Below are 13,976 nucleotides of genomic sequence, written 5' to 3'. Positions count from 1 at the left end.
AGCAAGACCCTGTTTACTAATACAGTATTAGTGTATATTAACTGTAGCAATACTGTAAAATATACCTGTCAATGTAATCTAATTAAAACTCACAATTCCAACAACACGTATCAATTTATCTTTTTTCATGAATAAAACAACCGCAAGAAATGTAATTAAAATATTTGGTTGCATTAGTTCGGTTTCACAAGGTTTCTAATAACAGTACATTAGGTTGCATCTTGTGGATTTGCCACCGCGGAAGTTCTTCTGCCCAGAATACCGCTACCAAGAGAGAAGCCCTTAGTAGCAATAATCCAGGACTTAGATGATCCCAACAGCAAGGAGGCCTTAGTGCTGGCAGGTAATAAAGGTATTAAGTCTATGTAGCAAGGTGTAGGGTCAGCTTCAGGGAGGATACACACAGGCAGTATAGCACGGTAGGGGTTAACTCAAGCAGGATGGTCAGGATAGCAGGGCCAGTACACAGAGCGGGTAGTCGTACAAGCCAGAGGTCAAAACACAAAGTGGGTAGTCAGACGAGCAGAAATGGTATATGAAAGATACAGGCAAAGGTGCAGAATCACTAAGCAAAGAGTAGTCAGGCAGGGGGTCAAAATACCCCAAATCAGGAACACAGGCAATGATACACAGTAATGGACCACAACAGGGTCCCAGAGAGAAGCATTTCCGGATTTTTAAATCCGGCCCTCGTTCTGGACCCTGCCTCCTACGCCATGGCTGCACCCCCAACCGTTCATCAAAACCACGGCTCTAGCTGCGACCCTGCGTTCCTGCTGCCGGAGCCTCCAGTGACAAGAGAACTGATAAAGTTTCTTCTTTTGGGGATTCCTGCTCTGACGGGTAGCCTTGCTCACCCGTAGCGGGACCCCCAGACCCGTCCTCCTGCCCGCTCGCCTGTGACGGGAACCCGGGGCCATGACAAGGAATTGTAGAACGTTGTGTAAGAGTGTTTAATAAAACATTGCACCTTAACGACGTTATGAAAAAAGTTTAAGAACTTTTGTAGTTCTTAAGGTTTGGCCTGTAGCTTAACAATCTAGAAAAGAAAAGTTTGTTTGTTTTCATCTTACCTGATATTCCAGTTGACCAGCAAATCATCTTTCATTGCATTTGTTACACATAAGTTATAGTGAGACACTCTTCCAAAAATGTGCTCATACCTACAGTAGACGAAATAAAATGTTTTTTTGTATTTCAGGGTAATGTTATCCACATAATAAAATGAAAATGAATATGCTAATAATACTGTTACTGAGATGCTATTTTCAGGTAAACATGATTAAGGATTTTACAAACAATATTTTCAGCACACAGTAAACATTTCATAGTTTATCACTGCCACGTCACACAACATACCATCTTGCAATATGCACAACTGGGTGTTTAGGTCCATTTGTCAGACTCAATATTGAATATCCATAGTTATGCCAATCAATTATTAGTTTGGTTCTTCTGAGAAGACAAAACATCCATGTGACTGCAATACTAGGTAATCCTGGAGGATTCTACTTTAATAAAAAAAAAAAAAAAGGGAAATGGGTTAAAATATAATCTGCAAATGTACCTTTTTGAAGTAGGAAATTTCTTAGAAAACAGTCAGCCAGACATGCTTTACATCCTCCCCCTGACAACAGGATTGACTACCTTCAAGGCCACAATTGCACCAAAGCTGCATAAATTGAGGGTGTTTTACAAGGGCTTACATGTCAGGTACTGCCAGTTCAATGTGCTACAGAGAGGATAAGGAGTGGGACAGTAATGATCAGATCACTTGTGACTAATATGAGTGATCAGATTATGAAAGCCACTCGAAGACCACTCTTATCAGTGACAAGTGAGAGAATCATCCAGGTCATAAAGTGAACAAAAACACACTTATTACTTTAATCTACACTATTACTAAACAATTTATTTTAAATACTAAACTAATTACTACGTGCTCACCGATTAGTGACACTTATTATGTCACCAACCAGTTGTACTATCAATGTCAGTGGCCAAAACTTGTCACTTGCAAGTAATCTGATTATTACATGATATAAGATTAATGATTCTTTAGGTCACTGATGGGCAACAAGATTTCCTGGTTCTGTACCTTGGGCGTAAATTCCAGAGGCAGAGAGAGCACAACCTTATCTGGGAAGAAATGCAGGAACGGTTCTTTCATAGACAGAGCCTGAAGTTCACCAACATGTCTAGCGAAAGTAATGGCCACCAAGAAGGCGGTCTTCAGACACAACAAGCGTAGAGAAAGTGTAGAAAAATAGACTCTACAGACATGAGTCTACGAAGGACTAGAGTAAGGTCCCAGGGAACCATCTTGTTGACAGGGCATACGGACGATGGCTTTGGAAAAACGTCTGACTATTGGAAGTGAGGCGAGATCAAATCCCAGTAAGGCACTCATGGCAGAAATCTGGACGTTTGATAGTAGATGGTTGAGGACCACAGTCAAATCCCTCTTGTAAAAACTCCAGAATCGATCCTGGGGAACATGAGATAGGAAGAGTTCCTCTGGAACCACACCAACTGCAAATCGTCTTCCAGATCTTAATATACCTGAGGGAGGTAACCTTCTTCTTATTGCGAAGAAGAGCCCCAGGATCTCACGTTCAACCATCTGGCCGTCAGATCTCCGGATTTGGGTGTAGAAACTGGCCCTGATGAAGGCCTCTCCAAGCAGGGAGCCTTAGGGGGCTCCTGTAACTGAGGGTGATCAAGTCCAAATACCAAATGCGCCTCGGCCAGTTTGGAGCTATTAGGATAACAGATGTGTGACCGTTCTTGATCTTCTGCAGAACCTTGGAGATCAGAGAAAATGGAGGAAAAACGTAGGCGAGACAGAAATTCCAAGTCTGGGCGACGGCATCTACAGCCAAAGGACGATCCTGAGAATTGAGTGTTCAATGTCCCTTTGAGGTGGACTGCGGACAGGGTAATCAAACGGGTCTCTGTCCAGAAGGAGATTCTGAGAGATATACGCAGAAAACGGAGGCTCCTTGTACCTCCTTGCTTGTTGATATATGCTACTACTGCCTGGTTGTCAGAGCCTAGCAGAATATTCACCCCAAGCAACTCCAGGCAGTTGGAAGGAAGGTGTCGCACAGCTGAAACCAAAGACCTTAAACGAATCTGTCTTGATATGCAATCAAATCCTCTGATTATTGTGTCGGTGGCGAGAAGCTCCTTGGCTGATAAGGACCAACATCTCCCTGCAGCTAGGGTATCACATTGGAGCCACCAGGTGAGGGATGCGCTGACATGAAGAGGGAGACAGATGAGCCTGTCCAGAGCGAACAGTTTTCCCTCTAGATGACGAAGGATAACGTTCTGAAGAATCCTCATGTGGGCCAGGGCCCAAGGAACTGCGTACCTTGTGGAGACCATCTTGCCCAGCAGAGACATGCACGTCCTTGTGGAGCGTCTGTGCACAGAGAGAACCCTGTGGATCAGCGAACAAATCCTGTTGATCTTGGACGGCGGAAGAAACATTAAGTTCTACTTACCGAGAGCTTCTTTTCCCTGCCAATCCCTGGTGACACTATGAGAGACTCCTCCTCCGTACCTGAGATAGGGCAGGACTCAGACAGTTAAAAGGCCCCTCCCCTCCTAGCACCCTCAGTGAATATCAAAGACCACACAGGAAAACAGAATCGCTGCAAAAAATATTTATTGAAAGGAAGGGAGGGAACTAAACGTGTCACCAGGGATTGGCAGGGAAAAGAAGCTCTCGGTAAGTAGAACTTAATGTTTCCCTGCCATCCCAGGTGACACTATGAGAGATATAACAAAGAAGAAGGGTGGGAAAGAAAGAAACTCAGGGGGAAAACACAGCCCCAAGAACCGTACGACCGAACAGGGCATCCTCTTGTGCCATCTGATCGAGTCTATAATGTCGAACAAAAGTACTCAGAGTTCCCCACGTAGCTGTCTTGCAGATGTGTTCAGGCGAGACGAGACATTGTTCAGCCCATGAAGTGGAAACTGCGCGGGTAGAGTGGGCACGAATCCCGGGAGGGGGAACCCCGCCAGCTGCTGTGTAAGCTAAACAGATAGTTGACACAATCCATTTTGCCATCGTACGCTTAGAAATGCTAAGACCTCTACTGGGACCAGAAGAGGCTACAAACAAACTAGATGATTTGCGCAGAGGCTGCGTGCGTTCCAGATAAATTGAAAGACATCTTTTTAAGTCCAACGTATGGAGCGCTTCCTCTTCCGCCGATTGAGGGGACGAGAAGAACGTAGGCAACACAATTTCTTGGTCCCTGTGAAACGCCGTCTGGACTTTGGGTGAGAATTCAGGGGGCAAAGCGAGGATGACCTTATCCGGAAAAAACCGCAGGAACGGTTCCTTCATTGAAAGGGCCTGGAGTTCACCGATACGCCTCGCAGAGGTAATGGCCACCAGGAAGGCCGTCTTCAGAGACAACAGGTGTAGGGAAACCGATTGAAGAGGCTCAAAAGGTGGCAACATGAGCCTGCGAAGGACCAGGTTCAGGTCCCAGGGCACCATCTTGGAGACAGGGCGAGGACGAATACGCACCATAGCCCTGGAGAAACGCCTGATGACTGGAACAGAAATCAAATCGAAGCCAAGTAAAGCACTAATGGCAGCAATCTGGACCTTGATGGTAGAAGGCTGAAGTCCATGGTCAAACCCCATCTGTAAAAATTCCAGAATGGCAGCCGGAGAACTGTCTGAAGGAAGAATTTTCCTGGATCCACACCAGCTACAAAACTTCTTCCGCACTTTAATGTATCTGAGGGATGTGACCTTCTTACGACTGCGAAGAAGTGTTTCCGTAACTGACTCAGAGAAGCCTCGAGACCTCAGAATTCTCCGTTCCACCTCCAAGCCGTCAGCTGAAATACCGCAGGATTTGGATGAAGGAACTGACCCTGGTGAAGCAGGTCTTCCCAGGCCGGGAGCCGTAGGGGCGGTGCGTGGCTGAGTGAGACTAAGCCCGCGTACCAGACACGTCTGGGCCAGTCTGGGGCAACCAGAATAACCGACGCCCGGTCGAACTTGATCTTCTGCAGAACCTTGGATATCAGAGGAAATGGAGGGAAAACATAGGCGAGGCTGAAACTCCAAGTCTGAGCGAAGGCATCCACTGCCAGAGGCTGGTCCCGAGGATTGAGAGAAAAGAACGCTGGAACTTGAGCATTGTCCCTGGAGGCCATAAGATCTATTTCGGGCATTCCCCACCGTTGGACAATCATGTGGAAGGCTGCCGGATGCAAAGCCCATTCGTTGCTTTGAACGGGAGTCCTGCTCAGAAAGTCGGCTTGGGAATTCAAAGCCCCCTGAAGGTGAACCGCAGACAAAGTCATTAGACGAGATTCTGCCCAAAAGGAAATCCTGAGAGCTAGGCGCAGCAGGCGAGGACTTCTTGTACCCCCCTGCTTGTTGATGTAGGCGACTACCGCCCGATTGTCGGAACGAAGCAGGATGTTCTTGCCGAAGAGCTGCTTTTCCCAGTGATGTAGGGCATTCTCCACCACCAGCAGCTCCAGGCAGTTTGAGGGTAGGAGCTGAGTGGCAGGCGACCAGAGACCTTGAACAAAGCCGTCCCGATAGGTCGCTCCCCAGCCTGTTCTGCTTGCGTCCGTGGTAAGGAGCTCTTTGGATGACCAGGCCCATCGTCTTCCTGAGGCCAGAGTGTCTCGTAGAAGCCACCAGGAGAGGGATGCCTTGACATGCGGAGGAAGACGAACCAGTCTGTCCAGGGCGAATGGGTTCTCTTCCATCAGATGAAGAATATGGTTCTGAAGAACCCTCGTGTGAGCCAGGGCCCAGGGAACTGCATACCTTGCTGAAGTCATCTTGCCGAGAAGAGACATACATTGCCTTAGTGGACTTTTGCGTGCAGCAAGCACCTTGCAGGTTAGGGAATAAATACAGCTGATCTTGCTTGAAGGAAGAAAAGCTTTTCCTTCGCAGGAATCCATGGCGAAGGCCAAGGAACACCAATTGTTGAGAAGGAACTAAATTGGACTTCTCCCAATTTAGAATCCAGCCGAGATCCTGAAGCGTCTGGACCACCCGGGAAAGGTGAGACTGAAGGAGAGCAGCTGAATGAGTGTGAATCAGCCAATCGTCCAGGTAAGGGATGACCGAAATACCCTGACGTCTGAAATGGGCCGCCACCACCACTGCAAGGAGCTTTGTAAACACTCTGGGGGCTGGAGACAGTCCAAATGGAAGGGCTTGAAATTGAAAATGACTGATTCTTGAACCCCAAGGAATAGCTATCCGCACAAACCGTTGATGGGAGGGGTGCATAGGGACATGAAGATACGCATCCTTTAGGTCTATGGAGACCATGAAGTCTCGAAGATTTAGAGAGTCCAGAGCTGATCGTACGGTCTCCATCTTGAACCTTAGGAAACGAAGGTGACGGTTCAGGAAACGTAGGTCTATAATGAGACGAAACCCCTTTGGTGCTTTTGGAACCAAAAAGACACGAGAATAAACCCCTTGACTCTGTTCCTGCAGGGGCACGGGAATAAGGACTTCTGTATCTACAAACTGTTGGACGGCAGACAACAGGAATCCCCGCTGTTCCACGTTCTGAGGAAGGTGGGAAATCAAAAACTGGTCTGCAGGCTTGCTTACGAATTGTAGTCGATAACCCTGGGATATGATGGATCTCACCCAGGAATCTTGGGTAACGAAGAACCAATAGTCTATGAAATGCCGAAGTCTTCCTCCCACCGGGATGCCTGCCGAGTCATGCAAAACCTTTGGGGTCCTGGGCCGCTTTGGGGAAGGCGAACCTGTCATATCTACCCCTTTCACGATGAAATCTGCCCCGGAAGGCATGTTTCCCTTGCAGGGCGAGAGAAACCAGACCTGGACTGGCCTGGAAAGTATGGACGAAAGGACTGCCGCCTCCTGGAAGCAGTTCTGCGTTGTGGCATCCAATGTTTATCACCAGTCGTTTTCTCAAGCAGGGACTCCAGTTCCTCGCCAAACAGAGACCCTCCTTTAAAAGGGATATTAAGCAGTCTGTTCTTTGAGGCATTGTCAGCCCCCCCAGGCTTTAAGCCATAAGGCCCGTCTGGCCGCCACAGAAAGTGCAGAGGCCCTGGCTGACATCCTGACATTTTTAATTGAAGCATCGCAGAGAAAATCCACTGCCAACTTGAGAGCAGCAATGTTCTTGAGGATAGTTTCTCTAGGCGTTTTTGCTGCAACCTCTCCCTCGATCTGCGACAGCCAGATTTTAACAGCTCGAGACGCCGAGGCAGATGCTATGCCAGGTTTAAAAGCAACGGTGGAAGCTTCAAAAGATTTCTTAACGGCTGCTTCAGCCTTCTTTTCCATAAGATCCGAAAAATGAGAGCCATCCTCCAGCGGCAAGGCAGTCTTTCTGGAAACTTTCATCACTGCGGTGTCAACCAGCGGGTTTGCACAGAATTTGACAAAGTCCTCCTCAAACGGAAAAAGGCGTTTCACCCGCCTGGACAGGTTAATTATCCTCTCTGGATGGTTCCATTCCTGCTTAATGATGTCGGATAAAGCAGGGTGTACAGGAAAAGACGGTGACTGCTTGGAGAAGCCGGAAAAAAAGTGATCTTTTTTAGGTGTAGCTGTATCCTCCAAGTTCATGGCCGACTTTACAGCAGAGACGAGAGTATCAATCTCTTCCACCGGAAACAAAAAGGAACTTTCCTCCTGGATTTCACCTTCCTCTGAAGAATACTCCTCCAGCTCAGGGTAATCGAACTCGGAGTCAGAAAGCTGTTGATAACCCAGGAAAGATGGTTCCCATACTGCCGGAAGATGGGGAGGAGCAGGAACTGACTGACGAAAGGCAGAAAAGGTAGACTGCATCTCTTCCTTAAGCCAGGCTAAAAATTCTCTCCCACCAGAGGCTTCAGAATCCGCCACAGACTTTAGACAGGCGGAACAGAGCTTTTTCTTAGAATCCTGCAGAGGCTTGTGACAACCAGAACACTGCGCATGCTTAGTCTTAGATAAAGCCTTTTTAGGTCTTTCCTCAACAGAGGGAGGCTCAGAATTATCTGGAGCAGACATAATTAAACAGGATGCAACAGCACCGTAGAAAATATATATATAAACAGCTCTCAACTCACCACACCGCTTAAATAGCTTCATATCAGGCTACAAACTGCAACAGCAGCAAATTTGGCGCCAAAATTTTGAATTGACCCGAAAACGAGGAACGCATACCGGACATGCCTAGAACTCCTCGCCGGAAGAAGCAGGGACGCCATATTGAAACACGCCGAGACGCCGGAACCGCGGCGTCTAACACAGAAGACGGCAGATCAGCAAAGGAAGCCGCGGGAGCTGAGGGAAGGAAGCCGGACGGACCACCGCTCAGCCACGGTGAGTATGCGCGGGGCAGCGCGGCACCAGCCACCCGGCTATGGTGTAGGCACCAGCCACCCGGCCATGGTGCAGGCATCCCCCATCCGGGGGGGCTTAGCCCTAGGGAGAACCGGCTCAACCTAGAGCCGTGAAAAAATAACAAACGGGAGACGAGTCCTCCCCACCTGATGTAGGGCAGGAAAAAACACTGAGGGTGCTAGGAGGGGAGGGGCCTTTTAACTGTTTGAGTCCTGCCCTATCTCAGGTACGGAGGAGGAGTCTCTCATAGTGTCACCTGGGATGGCAGGGAAAAGCTTTCTCTGATCAGGAATCCAGACGTAGACCCAGGAACAGTATCTGTTGAGAGGGAATGGTGCTGGACTTTTCCCAATTCAGAATCCAGCCGAGCCCCTGCAAGATGTTGACCACTCTGGTAAGGTGAGACTGTAAAACAGGAGCCGAACGAGCATGGATAAGCCAGTCGTCCAGGTAAGGGATGACCGAAATTCCTTGAAGTCTGAAATGGGCCGCCACTACTGCCAGGAGCTATGTGAAGACTATGGGGGCTGCCGACAGACCAAACTGAAGGGCCTGAAATGGAAATGCTGGATACTTGACCCTCGAGGAACGGCAATGCACAGAAATTGCTGATGAGACGGATGGATCGGAACATGAAGATAAGCATCCTTGATGCGGATGTTGGAGTCCATAGCTGAGGTAAGTGAGTGTCTATGTGCGAGGCAAAGTGGGAGTGGGAGGGCAGAGTGTGGGAGACTGGGTGCAGGGCAAATGCAGGGTGCAGTGTGGGTGCAGGGCAAAGTGCTGGGGCAAAGTGCGGGTGTAAGGCAAAAAAAAAGTCCTGGCTCCTAACTTGTTTAGCTGGCTCCTAGATTTAAAACAAATTTATCAAGCCTTGGTATAAGGCATTTCTAGGGCAGAGTGGCAAGCTGGGGGTGAGATGTGCAGGTTGGCAAATAAAAGAAAATATAAACAAGAGGCATTTTTGTCATAGTTTTTATTTACCAATTTACCAATTTTTTGGTATTAAAACTTAGTTTGAGAAATAATTTGTTTTGGGTTCTTGTACCTAAAATTTAGCTTTAATTATTATGTCAGTAAAATTAAAAAAACGAAAAATTAGCATGTTGATTCTTTTTATCAGATTAATTATGAAAATAATCGTTAGTTGCAGCCGTATACTAAATCTTTAGGAAATATATAGTTTTATGGGGTTAAGCTGATATTTGGGATCTCTAGTGTGTCTCCAATGAGACATGAACCCAGTAAAGTGATTTGTCAAAATTAGATTGAAAACTGAAATGCGTACCTTCCAGTTTTCACTCAACAATGTCCGAGAAACATGGCTTATCCATGCATGCTGTACTCAGGGGGTACTAAATGAATTTGCAGGCAATCACAGTTGAAAAGAAAAGAAAAAAAAAAAACACACAAAAACTGCTCTGGTCATGTAGAGCAAACATTGTAGATAAAAGAAAAAACCCTGATCCTTTAGGGGGATAAGGAGAGGTCTTACCATTCATATAACAAGGCAAGATAATATTCCCCTCACGTGAATCAATATCCTAATTTTATACTTATTGGCCTTTGCAGCTTCTGACTAGCATTGCACACTGTTGCAAAGTCTGTTATCTACAATTATCGCTAACTATTTCTGTGGTGTTCTCATTTAGCTGTAATTTTCTTCTCATTTGCTGTACTCACAAATATTAAGTATCTAAGCTTGTTTAACCCCATAATGATTATTTTTGATTTTTATGTCCAAAGTGCATTATTTTACATTTAGCAACACTGAACCCAACATTGTGGCTAAAAACCACACATAAAAAACCCTACAATACTTAATTTGTAAGTAGTAGATCCACTTTGCGAACCCATTTTATTTCTTTCTCAAGTAATATGCCTGTGTATGGTCATAATGTGTCATCTACCTGAAGGAGGATATAAGAAGGGGTGTCGGTCTTCAACAGTGTATAAAACAGAATTATAGACTGCACTGTCACTTTAACACAATACCGAAGAATTCGTGGACCCGCTGAAAAAAAAAACAACAAAAAAAAAACACATACATGAATCAGTGACACATGTTCACAGTATATATTTGCTAAAATATGTCTCAGAAAAAACATTTTATTTTGGTTTAGGGGGTTAATTGATTTAATGACAGACATCCTAGAAGATTAATACAAAACATTTGTGTGTTGGAAGATTGCTTGTCATACGGTAGTTACTGGGGCTTCACAGTCTGCAGGTTCAAGTTTAGTCTATTTCTGAGTTTAAATACTGTAGACAAGTAACATTTTATTCAGTCTGCATAAAATCCAACTACCTTAAGTCACTATTGCAGCTGTCACATCCACCTTTTGCAATTCATTTTATCAGTTAAACAACTATGTATACATATGAATTTTTTTGTTTTTGTTTTTTTTAAAATCTTATTGTAAAATGTCCTTTACCTGACAACAAGCAGCATCATACCTTAGGGTTTCTTCCTTTCAGCAGGACAGGAAGCTGAAAGAAGAAAAAAGACCACCCACCCCCCACTCTCTCTGTCTCTTCCTACTGGCATAAATTCCGCCGGCAACAGAAACTCCCCAGAAGTAAGGAGCCAGACAGAGTGCACAACAAAATTTTATAAGGGAGGGCATCAAGTGCTGCTGCTTGGTATCTTTCCCCTTCCTGCAAGTAGCAGCATACCTTAGGTACATAGTAAGAGGCAGCTGCAGTTTACTCCCGGGAATTTGCCACAGAGGGATGGAGGACTTAGAGGTTCACACAGGATAAAAGGATTATCAGATTTTGAAATTGAAAAGGCCTATCCAAATAAACAGAGTGACAACATTAACATCTAAGGAATTAAATTTCTTTCCTAAAGGAGAAACAGGATCTGGACAGAAGGAATGCACCTGAAAGTACCTGAAGGTTATTTGGGGAGGAAGTGACTGTGGACGAAAGTCTGGTATGGTTGTTAAAACTAATATAAGGTGGTTTCAATCACAAAACCTCCAGTTCTCTTTTGGTTTGCATTATAGCAACTAAAACAAAAACAGCCATTGCTAAGAGCAATCCTTGAGGGGTTCAAAGGAGGTCCACATGATTTATCCAGAACCAGGCTGAGGTCTCAAAGAGGAAGAGGAGATCGGACATTTGGAGAAAGATTTCCAACAGTTTTAACAAATCTCCTAACCAATGGTTCTTGAGCCAGTTGAACTGATAGTCTGCAATTGAATGGATAGTAGAAATCAGGAATTAATGGTCTAAGATCTCCATGAAAACCTGTTAGTAAAAACTGTAGACTTTGAGGAATCAAAGCTTACAGATTGGAAATACTGAAAAGATGAGCACCATCTGGAAAACGCCCTCCAAATCCTATCATAAATGATGGAAGTAGTCGATTTACGAGACTGCATAAAAACTTTAATGAGATCAGGTGAAAATCTTTTTTTTCATTTTTCCTCCCAAATCTTTTGAAGAACTCGGGAAATCTTAGGACTGGGAGGGAAGATATAAGCCAGGCTGTAGTTCCACAGGACTGGCAGGGCATCCACTATCTCAAGCACATCTTCAGCCCTTAAAGAACCGAATCGGGAAAGCTTTGAATTTGCCTTTGTAGCCATAAGATCTACTTCTGGGTGATCTCTCCAAAAAGTCTGTTGCTGACCTCCCTCCCAGCCTCTTTGGAAGACAGAGCCCCTGCTCTCTAATGTGATCGCAGGGAACTGGATCAAGTTCCTCCTTGTTATGTTAAATAAGCTATAACTGTAGTAATGCCTGAATGGATCAGCACACGGAGGCCTTTACAGACTGAAATGCAGAAAATCAATCCACACTGCTTTCAGCTCCAGGAAATTTGAAGACTGTCTGATCTTTTGAGCTCCACAGTCCTTTGCTATTCAGCCTGGCATATTGTTGTAACATGGCACCAAAGATCTTGGCGGAAAGGCACACCCGTTCAGAGGTGTGCAAGCACTAGCCACCAAGCAAGGTTGCCCTTCAAACGTCTTGCTATGTGAATAAACTTCTCCAGGGTGTGAGGCTATCAAACTCTGTAGAAGCAGCAGGTATGCCTTTGCCCAATGGACCCCTGGAATGGCAGACACTATCAGGCTCAACAGCCTCAAGGCCTTACAAATAGAGCAATGGGAATAACGAATGTGAAGACTTCTTTTGTTGCTTTGGCGAAGAAAACTATGTTTATGGAGTCTACCCACATACCTAAGAATCTGATTATTTGAGATGGAATGAGAGAGGACTTTTCTAGATTTACAATCCAACAGTAAGCCTCCAAGGAAGGGATGACCTGTGACACATGGAGACTGAGTAGCGAGCTAGGAGCCTATATGAACCAATCATCTAGGTATGAGATGATGTAAATACCAAAGCAGCACCGTCAAATCACTACAACTTTTTGAAAATTCTTGGAGCTGAAGACATACAAGCACGAAACACCTTGAACTTGTTGTTGTGTTCCTCAAACCACTCCCGAACCATTTTTGCTTTAAGGCATGGCACATTATCCTGCTGAAAAAGCCAATTCCTTCAGGGAATACCGTGTCCATGAAAGGGTGTACATGGTCTGTATCAATGTTTAGGTAGGTTTTATGTGTCAAATATCCACATGAATGGCAGGACCCAGGGTTTCCCAGAAGAACATTGCCCAAAGAATCACACTGCCTCTGCCAGCTTCTCTTCTTCCCATAGCGCTTCCTGGTGCCATGTGTTCTACAGGTAAGCGACGCACACGCACCCAGCCATCCACATGATGTAAAAGAAACATGGATTTCTTACACAAGTATTTTCCTTGTCACTTCCCGGTATCATAGGAGATGGCTCCCCCTATCCAAAGAGGGCAGGAAAGAATAAAACCCCCAGAATTCTTTATTAGGGAGGGCAACAAACTGTATAGGTAGCATAGGAGATATAAAAAGGCACTAGGGAGGGAATGAAACAACAGACTCCAAGACTCTTCTACCTAACTTGGCATCATCCAGACCGGCAGGCTGCAGCCGATAATGTTTAACGAAGGTATGAACACTTTTTCAAACAGCAGCTTTGCAAATTTGCTCAGCTCAAGATGTCACAACTGCCCGAGTGTAATGAGCCTTGAGGCCAGAGGGAGGTTCTTTACCAGCAGCTTTGTAGGCTTCATAAATAATGGAGATCAACCATCTAGCTATAGAGGACCTCGTAATGCCAAGACCTTTTCTAGCTTCGGACACAAACAGATTGGAAGATCTTCTCTATAGTGCAGTCTTCTGTAGCATCTGCTTACATCCGGGCAATGGAGCCAGTATTCTTTGTCATTACTAGGGTCAGGACAAAAGACCAGTAGGACAATATCTTGACTTTAGTCACAGCAAAACAACCCTATCCTCAAAAAAAAAATGTAAGGGTTCAAAGTGGAGAGAGACTGGTTCTCGGCCATTCTTCTAGCTAATGTTAAAGCTATTAATAGGACCGTCTTCCAGGTGAGAAACTTGATCGGGGTGTCTTCGAGGGGCTCGAAAGGAGGAGAAGCCAGGCTAGATAGAACCAAATTCAGGTCCCAGGAGGGCACTAGAGGCCTCTTTAACGGATGAAGTCTAGAGATGGCTTTCATGAAACGAGAGAC

The 13,976-nt window shown here is 45.5% G+C and overlaps 1 protein-coding gene across 1 annotated transcript in view; it reads right to left on the bottom strand.

Moving 5' to 3' along the window:
- LOC149279316 (chitobiosyldiphosphodolichol beta-mannosyltransferase-like) overlaps nt 1-13,976 on the bottom strand; it is an 80,299-nt gene that overhangs the window by 53,055 nt on the left and 13,268 nt on the right. The window contains exons 3-5 of the mRNA XM_089501317.1: nt 10,297-10,400; nt 1,360-1,508; nt 1,074-1,163 (exon numbers count right to left, since the gene is read on the bottom strand). Coding sequence (XP_089357443.1) covers nt 1,074-1,163; nt 1,360-1,508; nt 10,297-10,400 — 343 coding nt within the window. The remainder of the gene's footprint in view (nt 1-1,073; nt 1,164-1,359; nt 1,509-10,296; nt 10,401-13,976) is intronic.

Source organism: Sceloporus occidentalis, unplaced genomic scaffold, assembly GCF_023333645.1.
Source record: "Sceloporus occidentalis isolate IW3139 unplaced genomic scaffold, rSceOcc1.0.p SCAF_171, whole genome shotgun sequence".
Lineage (NCBI taxonomy): Eukaryota > Metazoa > Chordata > Lepidosauria > Squamata > Phrynosomatidae > Sceloporus > Sceloporus occidentalis.
The sequence above is the reverse complement of the archived record's forward strand: the minus strand, read 5'-3'. Positions and strand labels throughout refer to the sequence as shown.